This window comes from Heloderma suspectum, chromosome 3 (genome assembly GCF_057233095.1).
Source record: "Heloderma suspectum isolate Gila_16-S chromosome 3, 16-S_ref, whole genome shotgun sequence".
In the NCBI taxonomy this organism is placed as follows: Eukaryota; Metazoa; Chordata; class Lepidosauria; order Squamata; family Helodermatidae; genus Heloderma; species Heloderma suspectum.
This window is the reverse complement of record NC_139460.1, coordinates 274,704,830-274,721,683: the sequence shown is the minus strand read 5'-3', so window position 1 is coordinate 274,721,683 and position 16,854 is coordinate 274,704,830. Positions and strand designations below refer to the sequence as shown.

Below are 16,854 nucleotides of genomic sequence, written 5' to 3'. Positions count from 1 at the left end.
TCAGTCCATCCTAAAGGAAAGCAACCCTGAGTGCTCATTGGAAGGACAGATACTGAAGCTGAAGCTCCAATATTTTGGCCACCTAATGCGAAGAGAAAACTCCCTGGAAAAGACCCTGATGCTGGGAAAGATTGAAGGCAAAAGGAGAAGGGGACGGCAGAGGATGAGATGGCTAGATAGCATCACCGATGCAATGAATATGAACTTGAGCACCCTCCGGGAGAGAGCGGAGGACAGGAAGGCCTGGCGTGCTATGGTCCATGGGGTCACGAATGGTCGGACACGACTTAACGACTGAACAACAACAACAACATCACATTCAGGCTTCTTCTCCAGAGTTGCCCTGGGATGGAGGGCAGTAGGGAAGCACACTTTGGCTTCTGCCATTAGCCAGTGGACCCAGGGCCACTGGGAGGCTGCACCCCCCCCCCCCGCTTTCCAGGACTAACATCAAGCCAAGGGGGAGACCAGCCTGGCCCATCCATCAGCCAGGGAAGGAGCAGTTGCAAGGGGCTCGCTTCCCCCTCCCTGCCAGAAATAACACTTGGCTCTAACAGCCAGTTGCCCTGCTGGGAGTGCAGGAGGACGAGGAAAGAACGCTCTGGCACCACGCATCGGCTGAAGGAAGAAGAGCCGCTAATCACTGTTCATGCAGGAGCAACAGCAAGGGAAGATCAGCCTGGGCCACATGCCTGCTTATAGCTCACTACCTTGTTCTTGTCCTGAAAAACTGATCTCCCTCCTATTCCTTTTCCTTCCCCTCCCCTTTCCTTGTGCAGCTTGTCATTTTAGTTTGTAAGCCTGATGGCAGGGTGCCTCTCTCTCGTTTATTGATGTGAGCCGCTTTGGGAGACAATAATTGTCTGAAAACGGGTTGAAAATGCAGTTAGTAAATCCATCCATCCATCCATCCATCCCCCTTTCATTTCCAGCTACATCTCCTTGTGTGTCTCATCATCTTACTACTTCTCTGTCTGCTCTTCAGAGGCGCATCTTGAATTAGCCCCCTTTGTCTCCTTTTCCAATGCGCTTTCTCTGCCTTCCGCTGCAGTACTTGCTAGGCTTGTAACAATGCGCTACCCCTCCCACTGTACATACCACCAATTTCCTTTCATGGGAATGTAAGAATCACTGTGTTGGGTCAAACAAAGATTTTGCTGGTCTAGCGTTCATTCTCCGGTAGTGGTCAGCGCGGTGTTTCCTCAAGCTTACAAGCAAGCAGTGAGGTTGAGGGGCTGGAGCTCAGCATGTAGGGCACGTGTTCGGCACGCAGAAGGTCCCAGGTTCAATCCCTGCCATCTCCAGTTATAAAGGATATATTGTTTCACAACAGGATATAAGGTTTCACAAAGGGGCGTAGGCCAGTGGAGTTGAACACTCCTGACGAGCTGCAAGTTTCAACCTTGAACGACATGACTGCAGCTAAGGAAACTGATAGCCTCTCTGTGGGAACCAGACAGGCTGGGGGAGACTGAGCTAAGGAAGAAGGGGTTTTCAAACCTCTTTCTTGGGAACGATGCTTCCTTCTGCAATGTACTGCTGATTCGCAGGCTAGAATCCCCCATCAGAGCGTAAGAAGGCGGGCTTTGCAAATGTACAATATGTGGAGGAGGAGGCAGCGGGTCCTTGCCGCCTGGCCCTGCCTTCCAGTATCTGTGCGCATCGCAGGCAGCTCAGCAACCTTTATGTCTGCGTGTTGAGTGGGACATCTGAGAAGTGGGGACTGCGCATGTACAGCTGTGTGCGTGTTGGCTCTCCCTGCCGGGAGAAATGCTGTGCAATTCTGGTTCCTGCTGGCACGGGCACCCTACATGGACAGAGTGGTGTGGGCATAGAGGCTCCCCTTCCTGACATTCTGTCCAAGGCCTGAATTTGGGGGAGGGGGGCAGAAGGTGCCGTCTGATGTCCCTCTTTACATATAAGATACACATGTGGAGGGGACTGTCCTATATCAGTCTAGCATGTCAAGGGTGCAGAACCGCTTTCAGCCCGAGGGCTAAATTCTATTTGGGAGAAGCTCTCGGGGGGCTGCGTTCCAGTGGTGGGCAGGGCCAAAGGCAAAACGGGCTGGGGCCAAGATACCACTGTATTTTAGCTTAAAGCTTGTACTGCTCTTAGGAGAAGCATTTCAACCTTTTAGAATGTTCCCCCCGATTTTTAGGTTTGCCAGACTCCTTCTCCAAAGACAGAATAGTTTATTTAAACTGACTATCAATTCCTAAATATAGGAAAGCATTCTCTGTGGCCTGGCTTAATGTTTTACCCTCTAAACCTTTAGCTGAAAGATATTCCAAAACACTGGTAAATGAGAGATGTTGTCCTTGTAACAGTGTTGAAGTGGAATCTGTAATACATGTTTTGTTTAATCGCTGTTAGTATCGGGGGGTTAGAAATGCCTTGGTACTTCCAGTTACTCAGTCTTTTCCAGGTCAGTCTTTAGAATCTCTTATGTGTATCTTACTCGAAGGATCCAACAGATTAATCACCGAGCAAGTTGCTAAATTTTTGAACGTTGCTGTTTTAACTAACTCCTCTATGGCACTGTGACTTAATTTTATGATGTAGATCAATATATTTTATTGTTGTGTACTTTTGTATCTTTTGCTGGCAGTCAGATGATCGTAAATAAAGGATTCATGAATTCATTCATTCATTCAACCTTTTAGAATGGGGAGAAAACTGCACAACAGCCAGGAAGCCACCAATTGATTGGTGGCTGGGAGAAAGGCGGTGGGGCCAGGGTATGGGGCGTGGCCCTCTGGGGAATCCCAGGGAGCTGGATTTTGCCCCCAAGCCTGAGGTTCTTCATCCCTATACTATGATTTCTTGTTAACAGTAATCTGCCTTCTAAATTGCTCCTAATAAATAATTTTATGAGAATACAGAGTGGAGTCCAAGATATATTTGGCTAACAGCACTTATCCATTCAGCACTCGCCTCTCATATAGGTTTCTTTGCACGATACATTTCTCAGCTACAACATTGATGTGCCATTTTCATTTTCCGAGTACTTGGCCATTGGCCTCTTGAGCAATGGCTTTCTTTTTGCTTGCCAGAGACAGGTTTGCTCTGTATTTATACCCTTGGGAGGGCTGTGTGAAAAGTCTTCCGTGAAGTGATATCTTAACTAAACAGTTGAGAGGCTGACACTTGAGATGTAGACAGGTGGTTCCAGAGAACAGGAGATAAGAAAAATAGGTAAGATGGTGCTTCTTATTCCACAAACTGCTTTGGAGAAAGCATAAGCCTGCTTGTGAGTTACACAGAATTCTTCTCAGATGGAATAGAAAGACAGCATTTCCTTGGTCACACTGGGGGTGCTCTGCACACCTTACACAACTGTATGTAATGAAGTCCCAATAGTTGATTTACAAGAAAAGCAGCTTTTGGAGTCTGCCATTTTGAGGAAGGGGCTGTTTCTTGCACTTACATTCTCTTTGCAAGCTGATTTCCCCTACCATGGGATCCCAGATGCATGTTTACAAGGTTAATTGCTCATTTGGCAATATGCAGGGGGGAAAACAGCTGGGGGTGAGCAGAAAAAGAGATGCTGGGGAAAGGCTTAAGCATTCCTACCGCTCATTTGGTAGCCAAAATTTGCAGGCTCCTGTGGTTTTCATTTAAGAAAAACGTTGAGGCAATGTTTGTGATGGGTATTTGTATGTTATGTGTGCTTTGTCTCCGTAGAGCATGGTTTGTTGCAAATGCAAGTATTTTCAGGTGCTCTAGATAGAAAGCAGCCAATGCCTCAAACATGCTGACTAGCAAAATCTTGGAGACTGTTTGTGGCAACACAAGACGTGATGGTCAAATTGCAGGCTTGTATTAGTGGGCCTATGCCAACAGACAGTGAGCCAATAAAGAGACTTTGGGTTGGATCCTCCAAACTAAGTTAATCATGCTTTAGTCCTGTTGAAATTAATGAGACAAGTTAGTTAACTTAAGTCCCACTGATGACAGTGGAAATAAAGTGTGACTAACTTAGGGCACAATTCTATGCATGTTTAGACAGAAAAAAGGCCTAGTATTCCCAGCACACTGGGAATTGTAGGCCTTTTTTCTGTCTAAACATGCATAGGATTGCACCCTTAGTCATGATCCAACCCATTGGCTGCAGTCTAGAGCTTAACAGTGCCTAGTGACTTTAAAAAAAATTGTGCTAGGAAAACTTGAATTCTGTGACCTGTTATAAATTTAAACTTTAGTAAAATAGCACAGAATTTTGTTACAATTTATTCTGCTAGTCCTCAGGAGTGCTGAAATGCTATACAGAGCACTAACCACAGTCCTGCTTCATTCCTCCTTTGAGGTTTCACCTGGTATGTCCACCCACTTTCAGGCTTGTCTTTTGCATCCGTAAGGTCTAAGAGAATACTGGCCTAAACGGACCAAGTGTGTGACACAGTATAATGGAGCTTCCTGTGTTCCTAATCCTGCGCAAGAGCTTTTTCTCTTAAGTCTTGCAAGTAAGGCCACAATGGTGTAATGCGCAGCGTTTCTCACTACCCTTTTATTTAATGTTTCACAGACTGACTTAGATTACATAGAGTGGGAGTGTGACGTTACCTTTGAAGATGATTTTGACTCAGAATTAACTGCAGAACTGAAACTGCACGAAGATGTGAGGATTAACTTCGAGGAGGATTATGAACGGATTAACGTCTCAACGCCCCACTTTGGGGAAAGTGATCCTGCAGATATTATCCATGATTTTCAGCGGGTAAGGAATTGGAAAGGGGCTACAGATACTGTGATGGCTACAGAGAAAAGGCTGGGCCAGGAAGACTCCAGTAGCCACTGGGGGTCACATCTTGATGCAAAATACAGTCAATCGTAGAAACAGTTAATAGTTACATAATCACAAAGGCTAAATTGAAAAGATGCATCTTCACACACTGTCTAAAGGCCAACAGAACAGGAACCAATGATAGTTCTCAGGGAAGCACAATAAGTTGGTACTGCAGCTCCATAGCCGGCAAAGGAACAAACTAACAATATACGCCTGAAATATACATTCAGATAAGAACATTTAGGAAACCCTGCTGAAGGGACCTAGAGCGGTCATGTCTTCAGAACTTTCCCTGCAATGATGAGTGCTAGGCAAAGAGACAGAAAGCACAGGCAGCACTTTCAGTGTAGCTATTCCTTCAAATGCATTCTGAGATGGGACAGTTGAAGGAAATCATGCCATGTGAACCAGGGCCCTAATTCTGCTCCTCCCCCTTCCTTGTTTTACTGAACTATATGTAGTTGTACAAAGGGTTGCCTTAACGTATCAAAAATTCCAATTAACTTGAGGGATGATATGTAGCACATGCTGTGGGGTCCAACTGTGCATGTCCTGCTATGGAGTGCTGGAAAACCTTCTTCCATAGGTGGGTAAAAAGAGACTTATTCCTTTAAAGGAGCCTCCCCTGGCCTGGGCTCATCCAGATGTTTTGGACTGAAGTTCCCATCTGCCCCAGCTAGCCTAGTGAATAGTCAGGGATGATAGTAGTTGTGGTCCACAACATCTACAGGGACCCAGGTTGGAGAAGCCTGCCTTAGACTTTGTGATGTAGAAAGGGTCTCCTGTACAGCCCACTTCCTCCAGAAGAACCAGCATATAACAGAGGGTTGTACTCGAGCAGGGATGGGGAATTGCTGACCTCTGAGCTGGACCCAACTGGTGGTGCCTGACCCGCTGCACCTTCCTATCTGGCCTGTGTCCTCTCCTCCTAACCCTGCCCTGTCTCCTCAGCCCTATTCCCTCCTCAGTGGCTCACTCCACCTCTGCCACAGCGAACATCCTGCCTTCCCATTCTCTCTCTCTCTCTCTCTCTTTCTCTCTGGTTCTCCTCAGAAGACTGGTGGCTGCCATGAAGAGAACAAGGCAGAGAGACAGGTGGACTTGCACATGCACGAGCTTGGAAGCCCTACCACAAGTACGGGAGCTAGAGTGGTGAAACGCCCTTGGAAAGACATTCTGGCCACTGTGCTCTATGGTCAGGCCTCTAAGCTTGCACATGTGCCCGCTTGCCTCCCCGCTGCCCCCGCCCCCAGTCTGCTCAGCACGTGTACTTAATGGCAGCTGGGAGGAAAGAAGAGAGGGCTGACATGCAGCAGCAGCGGTGCGTGTGTGTCTTTGGGAAGAGTGAGGCACTCCTTTGGGGTTGTCAGGTCAATGGCTGTGACTGGCCTTAGTAATATAGGCCTCTTTCTCCTCCACACCTTTCTCCCATTGCCTTGAGAAACTGCAGAGCAGAGAGACAGAAAGTGCTGCAGCCCCAGCCATCAGTGGAACCCGCTCGTTTCTTTCCCTAGCCAGGACGTGGACCTCCAAGTGCAAAGATTGAGATTGGGGCACCTGTGTTATGGTGTCAACTCTCATTTGCCCCTGTGGGTCTTGGCCTCTTCCCTAGTACTCTCATGCAAAAAAAGGCACAGAGAGAGAGAGAAAGAAAAGGGAGGAAAAAGGGTGTGACAGAGAAATGGCGGAAAAAGAGAGAGGGAGAGAGAAAAGGGTTCCCACCCTGTTTTGCTCTGTCCACTGCCAGTATATGGGCCCCAACTGATTACCCCTGACAGACTATTACATCCCCCAATATAAAAACTTTCCCCACCCCTGTACTAAAGAGAGAGATTTCAGGAAGAGGATTCATCGAACATTAATATCGTATGTTACATGATGTGGTACCAAGAGGCGCTAACTCAGTTTAGGCCAGAAGAATCCCAGGTTGATTGAATAAACCTCTACTGCACTCACCAAAACCGGCATATCTGTCTACGGATCTTTCTATTTGAATTCTTGAGTCCGTTTTGAGCCCATCCTGTCTGGTTTGGTTTTTAGGGTCTGACAGCCTATCATGATCTAGTCCAGGATAAATGTTATGTCATTGAGCTGAACACCACCATTGTCATGACGCCTCAAAATTTCTCAGAGCTGCTGGCTAATTTAAAGGTAAGTGAGTAATACTTTTTATTCTCTATATTGAAATACTGAAGTTCTATGAACCTGGCTCCTGTGGCTAATTACCCCCCCCCGACCCCCCACCCCAATACCTGGAACAGAAACTGCAGTCACTTCAGGTATGTATTTACAGTATATTTTTATAGCATTTTGCAAATCATGTATATAAATCAAATCAATGAAAATTACTAGACTTGTATGCTTGAAAACTGTAAAATAATAGTTTGTTGGAATGGGTCTTTTAAGGGCCTTCTCTGCTGTGGCACCCCAGTTGTGGAATGCCCTCCCCTTGGAGGCCCAAATGGCACAGATATTGGTCTCATTTCAGCGCCAAGTTAAAATGCGACTTTTAATCAAAGCCTTTGCGGGCTAATTGAATTCCCTACAGTTGCACACTGTTTTCACTGTTTTATTGTTTTAGATTTTCTAATTGGTATAGCTTGTTTAATGGTCTAATATGCTTTTAGCTGTTTAAATTATTCATTGTTTAAATTGATTTTATCTGTACAGTGCCCTCAAATCTTAATGATATAGGGCAGGATACAGATGTTTTAAATAAATAAAATAGTTGAAACTCTAGTTTCCCTCCTTTTTAATGGCATTAGTATTTACAAGTGGAACAACAAAACATTGCTCACTTTCTAATAGCAGGAGCCTCAAGTCTGCTCACCCCTAGCCTACAATTCAGGCCTACAGGTACATGTAGCTACCTTTGGACATATGGTTGTGCATAAGTGTGGCAGGAGCAGCATCTCTTCAGAGGTGTGAGGGTCAAGCTTATCCTACTGGGTTGGCTGGCATCTGTTCTGCTGATGTCAGCCAACACCCGTAGAACAGGTTCCTATCACATATCGGGTGCGTAGATTTGAACAAAAAACAGAAGTATGTTGCCCCTCCCCGGGAACAACTGTCTCTGTGCCATATCACAGCTTTTGAGCGATGCCTGCTATGCAGCTTTTGGCTGTGGTGGGAGTTGCTGGCATCCTGTTATGAAAATCTTGTTACACCAGTCCTGATCGTCACGCTGTGCTGGCTTAGCCTTGCCGTAGACCTATAAGGTCTAATAGTTCAGGGACATGATAGCTTTAAAGGTTTCCCAATGGAAATGATTCCATGCTCATAATGATCTTTAGATGTCTGATGTCTTTGGCCCTTCTTTCCCTGTTGCTGATGGTTTAAAACTATACTGGCAATTTTTGGCTCTTTTGCAGATAACTCTTCTGGAAAGATTGGATTGCAGTGGTAGCGCCCCTCACCCCTCCATCAAGAGCGGGGATATTAGTATATTAGTTGGGGAACAAGGTTCCCATTGAGGCCCAAAGGATCTGCTGGTTATATTCCAAATTAAACAACAATATTGTGGTTACTTTTTATGCCTGATAATATTGATACTCCTGAAGATTGGTCAAGCCAGGGTGCTGTATTGGTTCAAATCCCCACTGAGCTATAAATGCTCACTGGGTCACCTTGGGCCAGTCACTGTCTTTCAGACTAGCCTACATCACAGGGTTATTAGGTGGATTAAATGGTGGGTGGGCATGGACACAGTCCTGAGCTCCTTGGATGAAGGGTGGGATGTAAATGTAACCCCTGCTCTTTTGCTTCTAAGGATGTTGTTGTTGTTCAGTCGTTCAGTCGTGTCCGACTCTTCGTGACCCCATGGACCATAGCACGCCAGGCCTTCCTGTCCTGCGCTCTCTCCCGGAGCGTGCTCAAGTTCATATTCATTGCATCCGTGATGCTATCTAGCCATCTCATCCTCTGCTGTCCCCTTCTCCTTTTGCCTTCAGTCTTTCCCAGCATCAGGGTCTTTTCCAGGGAGTTTTCTCTTCGCATTAGGTGGCCAAAATATTGGAGCTTCAGCTTCATTATCTGTCCTTCCAATGAGCAGTCAGGGTTGATTTCCTTTAGGATGGACTGATTTGACCTCCTTGCAGTCCAGGGCACTCGTAAGAGTCTTCTCCAGCACCACAGTTCGAAAGCATCAATTCTTCGGCGCTCAGCCTTCCTTATAGTCCAGCTCTCACAGCCATACATTACTACTGGGAAAACCATAGCTTTGATTAGACGGACCTTTGTCGGCAAGGTGATGTCTCTGCTTCTTACTATGCTGTCTAGGTTGGCCATAGCTTTCCTCCCCAGGAGCAAGCGTCTTTTAATTTCATGGCTACAGTCACCGTCTGCGGTGATCTTGGAGCCCAAGAAAGTAAAATCTGTCACTGCTTCCAATTCTTCCCCTTCTATATGCCAGGAAGTGATGGGGCCAGATGCCATGATCTTCGTTTTTTTAATGTTGAGTTTCAAACCAGCTTTTGCACTCTCCTCTTTCACCCTCAACAAGAGGCTCTTGAGATCCTCTTCGCTTTCTGCCATTAGGGTGGTATCGTCTGCATATCGGAGGTTGTTGATAATTCTCCCGGCAATCTTAATTCCGACCTCTGATTCATCCAACCCGGCATTTCTCATGATGTACTCTGCATATAAGTTAAATAAGCAGGGTGACAATATGCAGCCTTGTCGTACTCCTTTCCCAATTTTGAACCAATCGGTTGTTCCATGTCTGGTTCTGACTGTTGCTTCTTGGCCCTCGTACAGGTTTCTCAGGAGACAGGTAAGGTGGTCTGGTACTCCCATCACTTTAAGAATTTGCCACAGTTTGTTGTGATCCACACAATCAAAGGCTTTAGCGTAGTCAATGAAGCAGAAATAGACGTTTTTCTGGAATTCTCTTGCTTTCTCCATGATGCAGCGAATGTTGGCGATTTGATCTCTAGTTCTTCTGCCTCCTCATCACCCAGCTTGTACTTCCGGTAGTTCTCGGTTCACATACTGCCGAAGCCTAGTCTGTAGGATTTTGAGCATAACCTTGCTGGCATGTGAAATGAGCGCAATTGTACAGTAGTTTGAACACTCTTTGGCGTTGCCCTTCTTTGGAATTGGAATGTAAACTGACCTTTTCCAGTCTTGTGGCCACTGTTGAGTGTTCCAAATTTGTTGGCATATTGAGTGCAGCACTTTAAGAGCATCATCTTTTAGGATCTTAAATAGCTCAGCTGGAATACTGTCATCTCCACTAGCTTTGTTGTTAGTAATGCTTCCTAAGGCCCACTTGACTTCATTCTCCAGGATGTCTGGCTCAAGTTCAGTGACCACACTACCATGGCTATTAGGGACATTCAGATCTTTCCTGTATAGTTCTTCTGTGTATTCTTTCTACCTCTTCTTAATCTCATCTGCTTCTGTTAGGTCCTTGCCTTCTTTGTCCTTTACCATGCCCATCTTTGCACAAAACGTTCCCTTGAGATCTCCAATTTTCTTGATCTCTAGTCTTTCCCATTCTATTGTTTTCTTATTGTTTTCTTGGGGGAATAGAGAGCTTTAAATAAAGAGTGCAAACAAAATTTGCTAAGCTTTTGGTTGGATTCTCTTAGCTTTCCATTTAAAGTCTTAGCCAGGAAAACGTTTAATTATATAAATTGTGCTGGTTACGACAGAGGTAAGTTTCAAGCATACCTTTACCCACGAAACCTGGCGAGATGATTGCTGTTATCCCTCCACTTCTGCACTTTATAGAATAACATAAGAAAAAGAAAGGATCCTGCTCTGAGGCAGTTTCAAGTGAAATGCAGGCTGGGGAGAGAGCGAGGATGCCACTTAGGTCAGCACTCCCCAACCTGTTGCCCTCCAGTTGTGCTGGACTGCCGCTGCTCCTATGATTCCCAGCTAGCATGACCAGGTTGAAGAAGGTTGACATAAGTTGACCACTAAAGGGAAGAAAGGACCTCACTGGATCTGTGTAGTTTGTTTTTGCTCATTCTTTCGCTCTTTGATTTACAAAGACCAGTTAAGGCTGTTTGAGACGAGATCACCCAGTACCTCTTTGCAGTGAGATACTGCCTTCAGAAAGCTTACAAAAATAAACTTGTTCTGTATCTCTAATCTCAGGTGTCCCACTACTCTCAGTGGTCTGTGTGTATGTGTGTGTGTGCGTGTGTGTTTCACATATATTAAGTCCCTGGATGATGGAGATGAATGAGTGTTGAATTTTGAAGTTCAGAGAAATTATTTCGGATGAGTGAAAATCATGGCTGTCGGGCTCTATGAAGGGATTGTTTTCCCTTGCAATTGAAATCTCATCACGATATCTCAGTGAATTGAAAATTCTGTTATTTCAGAAGGGTGCATACCTGCCACGTACGTACATAATCCAGGAGGAGATGATAGTGACAGAATACGTCACTGACATGGACCAGCTTGGCTCCTTTATATATCATCTGTGCCATGGCAAAGAGACCTATAGGTTGAAGCGTAGGACTTCAAGGAGACGTAAGAAGATTCTCATTCTTGCTTTTGCTGCTGCTGTTTATGCTACGATATCTGACTATGCTGTGAATTTAGAGCAGCACTTATTTTTGCAATAACACAGTCGATGACGATTACTGTACATGGGCAGTTCTGAAAGGGTGCAAGACTTTAAAACAGCCACTACTCTCTACATCACTTTGATTCCACCTTTATTAATTGATGGCAGGAACCTCTATATGCATTTGTACAGGATCTTATTATGGTTGCATTTATTACTGTGTCCATTGCACCTCATGTTTTTTTTAGTTAGCTTTTCCTCCCAGTAGAATAAATGCATTGACCCAGGCAACTTTAAAAAAAATCTGAAAAATTGTATGCATGTATGGAAAATATTATACTGAGCACTGAAGCACTTAAGTTTCCTTATATGTAGTCAGAACATTGGTCCATCCAGCCTAGCATTGTTCTACTCTCACTGGCAACAACTGCCCTAGTCTCATGTAGATGCCTTTCCCAGTTTTGCTAATTAGAGATCTGGAACTGAAACTGTGATCATCTAGTACACCCTTCCCCATCCTGGTGCACTCAGATGTTTTGGACTACAACTCCCAGCATTCCTGAACATTGGCCATGCTGGCTAGGGCTGATGGTATAACCCATTGGGAAATTCTCACAACATACCTGATTAAACTGAATGAGAGTTCTGTGCTGTCACACAGCTCTCATTCATTTCAGTGACTTTTGCACATGAAGGTTTCCTGGTGGATTGAGTCCACTGGAATGGCTGTAATACATAGCAAAGAGCTCTCGTAATGCAGATATAAGCATGCCTAGTCTAAGATGGAACATTCAAAGGATACAGATCATTTGAGTGCCTGATGCTTCAGTGTCTTATTTTTTGTACAGAAATCTCTTGAGTTCTCAGTTGGCTTGCAGAAATTGCATTTTTGAATTGGCACAATTTTTTTTACTGAGTTCTATATACTAAGCTCAGTAGAAACATTTTCAACTACACACCATTTCCTTTCAGTGGCTTATCAGGTTTCTTTTTCAACTATGACAGAAGAAAAAAATGGTTTGCAAACTGCCTTCAGCCATCATGGATTCATGTTTGCAAACTATTTTAGTCTTCCATTGTAAGTAAATAAGAAACCTTATAAACCACTGATAGGAAATGGCAAACTATTGATATAAGCTGCAGAGACTGAGGAACAAAAAAATAATTCTGCTCTGCAAATCAGCATGAACCAAAGGGCAATCCATGGACTTCATCTTCAGGTTTAAAATTCCGTGTTGAAACTCATTTCACTTTTTATTATTTATTTGACCTTTTAGAGGTTCTTTTTGTTGTTATTGGGATCACATTAACCCTATTGCTTAACTCATTATTTATGTGATAGTTGTAGTATTTTGACAATGTATTCTGATTCTAACTTTTTATTCTGTGTGCATCATTTGGTGTTAGAAAGTAGGTTTTGAGGTTTGTGTTCATATTAAATAAATGTTTAACTTCAACCTATGGGATGGGCCATAGTTCAGTGGTAGAGCACATGCCTTGCATGCAGAAGGTCCAGAGTTTAACCCCTGGCAGCTCCAGGTAGGGCAGGAAAGTCTTGTGCCTGAAACCCTGGAGAGCCACTGCCAGTTGGTGTTGACAGTACTGGGGTAGATGGACCAATGGTCTGTCTCAGTATGAGGCAGCTTCCTATCTTCCATTCTGTACCTAGCTTAATCTGGCTTTTTTTTCTGGTCCCTTTTTCCAGATATCCATCGACGAGCCACTGAGAAGTGCCATCACATCCACCATTTTGCAAACACCTTTGTGGTCGACACAGCAATTTGCCAGAAGTTGTGAGAGCTGCTCTCTAGATGTAACCTCCCGGGCTTTGCTTCTGCTCATCCGCATAGGTGCTCTTGTTCTCTTCTTGAGAGAGAATTTGGCTTACTTTTCTTCTTGCTCCCACTATTCGCGCATTACTAACTTCTCAGGTCACTTGTGGTCAGTCATTGGACCTTTGATGTCTTTGTGCTGCATTTGCTTCTTTACATTAATACTTTGCTGGGCTTAAATTTACTCATTAACCCCAAAAATGTAAGTAAAGGGTTTCCCTTGTGAAAACTGGCACAATAATCTCTTCTCAGATGCCCTCTGAAGAGTGTGGGGATGAAAAGGGAGAGAGAAGGAAAAAAATTAAGACACAAGAGACACAAGGTTATGAATGCCTTTAGCCTTTCTCATTGGAGCTGAATGTACCAAGCGCCACTTCCTTGTAAGGGAACCTCCTCACATAGAAAAGCCTTTAATATGCATCAATCTAGTGTTAACAGAAAATCCACTATAAAATTAATTCACTAAAGGGAAGAGGAAGTTGCAGCTAGATAGATGATGTCTGGAGCCTGAAGTAGAAATTCATGGATCTGTGAGACTGATTTATTCTACAAAGCAACATATGTGGCCTTTGTTGTGCTTGTTTGTGATTTTGCTCATTTCTCTGAAATAGATGCAATCCTACGATGTGAGGCGTGCATGTACAATCCATCTGCATGCAATATTGGTCAGAATAGCTTAATCCCCAAGTACACTTCCAGCACAAATAATGGGCCAAAACGGACTAGCTATTGTGTTCTGATTCACTGGTTTTCTTTCATAGATTCTTTACCTAAGTTTGTAGATCCCAGTAATAAGATGTGCTTGCTTATGCACTGTTTATCTGTTCTGTCCCAGATGGGGTTCTAAGTCAGATGGGGTTCCAGGCCAAGTGAAGGAGAGGTCTAGGTAAGAGTTTGGGTTCCAGCAAGGCCAAGTTTTGTTTCGGGCAAGGCAAGGCAAAGATCAAGTTTCAGCTAGCACCCTGGATAGCTTTTCATGAGCTCAGGCTGGAGATTCATATGAGCAGGCTCAGATATTGCTTCAGCAACAGGCAACCCCAAACTAAGACCTAAGTGGGGCTTCAGCTCAATATGGGTGGATGCCTCTGTGTGGAGAGACCTCTTTCAGTTAAAGGGGACTTGCCTGTTCAGCAGCTGTTGACTCTGCTGGTGCGGGGGAAGCAGTGGTTCTTGGACTTGGAGGACAGCAGCGCAAAGTACACAGGCTGGGAAGGTGGTAGCAAGATGGGCTTCTGATGCAGAGGGTTTCTGGGAAAGTCCAGGGTCAGTGTTGTGAAAAATTGCCTCTTCCACTCTGACAGGCTTCATATGCAGAATGCGGGGAGTCTGATCCCAAAGTTGTGACATTATTCCGGTCATCTCCTTTCCATTAGTGTTAATTAAAACAATGCTTTCTGGATATCATGGCCGTTATGATGAACACAAACTCAGTTTTGTCTCCTCTACATCTCCAACTGAAACACAGGACATTTCTCTTTTTAGTGCTGGATTGGTGATGACTGAGGTTGGACCAACTATTTCCCCTGCAAAACTGGTTGACTTATTTTTGGGTTCTTAATTCAGTATTCCAGAAGATCACTTAGGATTCACTTTTAGCAGGTGGCTATGGTCGAACGATTGCAGATGCAAGAGTCTGATCGAGTCATCCTCACACTCCCATTTCCCCACCCCAGGTCTTGCTTTACAGGGGTAGATTGGCTTGGAAAAGTTGGTAGAGTTGAAATGATGATGAGGACTCCATGCAAGACCTGACAAAAATAAGGAGCCAGAGTGCTGACCTGGGATCTTCGTGCAGCATCATCAGTCCTTTATGTTTGGCCAGGGTTTGTGTTTGCTTATACATAATAATAAAGAGAAAAGGATCAAGGGCCTATGCATGGAGGAAAGAATGACTCTTCCCGTTCCATTCTAGCTGTTAGGCCTTTCTAAACATGAGAAATGGAACAGCAGATGGTGATCAGTATTCTTAGAATTCTGTCCTTTTAAATATGCCAAGATAGGTAAAACAAAACTCAGCTGCAATTGGAATGCATTTATGCCTTAGGACACATCCCATCACGGAAACTGTAGCGATCTTCTCTCAGAAATTACTATTTTCTAAATATAGATTGGCTCCTGCCATGCTGGCTAAACCCCCTGGGGGTAGATGGGATACAGGTGATATAGAAGCCCCTAGATATGTAGGGTTCAAGGGATGATAGAGACAGAGATGCATGGGAATGAGACCACTACCACTCCTGTCGACTAGGAAGTTCACACAGACTCTTGCAAATAAACCGAAATAACTTTCAAAAGCAGGTTGAATTGCTTCTCTTTAAACTGGAGTGGCAAGGTCTTTGAAGCACCATCAGGCAATCATTGCACATCTGCAATTATGAAAGGTTACCCCTTGGTGCAAGAGGCTGCGATCAGCACAATTTAGCATGGTCTCCCTCAATTTTCCTGCAAAGCCAAATTCTCTCCAAAGAGGGCAGAAAGAAAAGATGGGGCTTTATTTAAACCCTGCAGTAAAACAGTGGAGATACCAATTGTACAACATAATGCATCTTCATAATGCATCTTGATCATTTGCAGAAGCATCTGAGCTGTGGACTGGCTCCATTCCAAAAGTGTGCCTGCATCTCATTTTGAACTTCTGGTACTTCTGAACAAGGCAAACGGCAGCTGTGCATGAAGAAATGGCTGCGAAGTGTCCGATTTAAGTAGTCCACGTGGCATCTGCTTCCTTGTGGTGAGGCTTTTGCTGACAGTGATCTGTCACTGTGCTATTGCAAACCCACCCAAATGTGGTGAAGAGCAGCTTGCCTGCATGGCAGATGGTGTGACCTATCAGTGTTAATAATAAAGTGCCTAATGTTGCCTAGGTGTTAAACAATAAAGAAAAATGACATGTCGTCATAATCTATCTAAACGATTTGTGGTCCTCCAGACATTTTGGCCTACAACCCCCATGATCCCTCATCATTGGATATGTTGGCTAGGGCTGATGGAAGTTGTAGGCCAAAATATCTGGAGGGCCATAAGTTGTTCATCCCTAATCTAAATGGTGCACACATCTTGCCATGTGGATGTAGCGTCAGTGTGTTTAAAGCAGTCATAACATGGGGGCTCATTATGTATGACCACCATTATGACTTTAACCTAACATTGCATTTTCATCTCCTATTGATGAAAACTCTGCTGGGTTAGCATCCTTGTTCAAATTCCCGTTGAATTCAACAGGACTTCACCTGAATTGCTCAAGTGGAAGAGACAGGTTTAGAGGGAAAGAGGCATCATACAGCTTGTTTAGTGACCCCTGCATCTGACTGATAATTTAAGCCTTGCTTCTGCACTACCTCCCTGCCTTCAGGTTAGAAATCCAGCCTTTCTTTGTTTGGTTCTGCATGCTTTAAACTGGTATTTAATTTGGGCAAAACCTGGATCATAAGGACATCCAGTTCTTTGCTGGAACTAAACTTGATTGAAAATGTTGGAACATCAATACTCGGGGTGGGGGGGTGGGGGAGGGTGGGGAGGACCATTAAGGGTGCAATCCTATGTTAGGCAGAAAAAAGCCCTACATGGCTGTCTGAGGCATGCTAAGAGTTATAGGACTTTTTTCTTTCTAAATATGCATAGGATTGTGCCCTAAATGCTTTATATATTTTGTCTGAAAGAAATCTTACCTTTTAGGAAAAATGAATGATAATAAAATATTTTAATTCTGA

At 44.3% G+C, this 16,854-nt stretch overlaps 1 protein-coding gene across 2 annotated transcripts in view; it reads left to right on the top strand.

The window, feature by feature from the left end:
• Window positions 1-16,854, top strand: part of ITM2C (integral membrane protein 2C) — a 43,230-nt gene extending 26,376 nt beyond the window's left edge. Inside the window, exons 3-7 of one of the 2 annotated variants that reach the window (XR_014789575.1) lie at window positions 4,529-4,720; window positions 6,830-6,940; window positions 11,125-11,275; window positions 13,018-15,134; window positions 16,144-16,854. Coding sequence is in view for 1 of the 2 variants with exons in the window: in XM_084847049.1 (XP_084703175.1) it covers window positions 4,529-4,720; window positions 6,830-6,940; window positions 11,125-11,275; window positions 13,018-13,109 (546 nt within the window). In the remaining variant the exon portion in view is untranslated. Of the gene's footprint in view, window positions 1-4,528; window positions 4,721-6,829; window positions 6,941-11,124; window positions 11,276-13,017 lie in introns of both variants that reach the window. The other variant, XM_084847049.1, reaches the window with a different exon arrangement.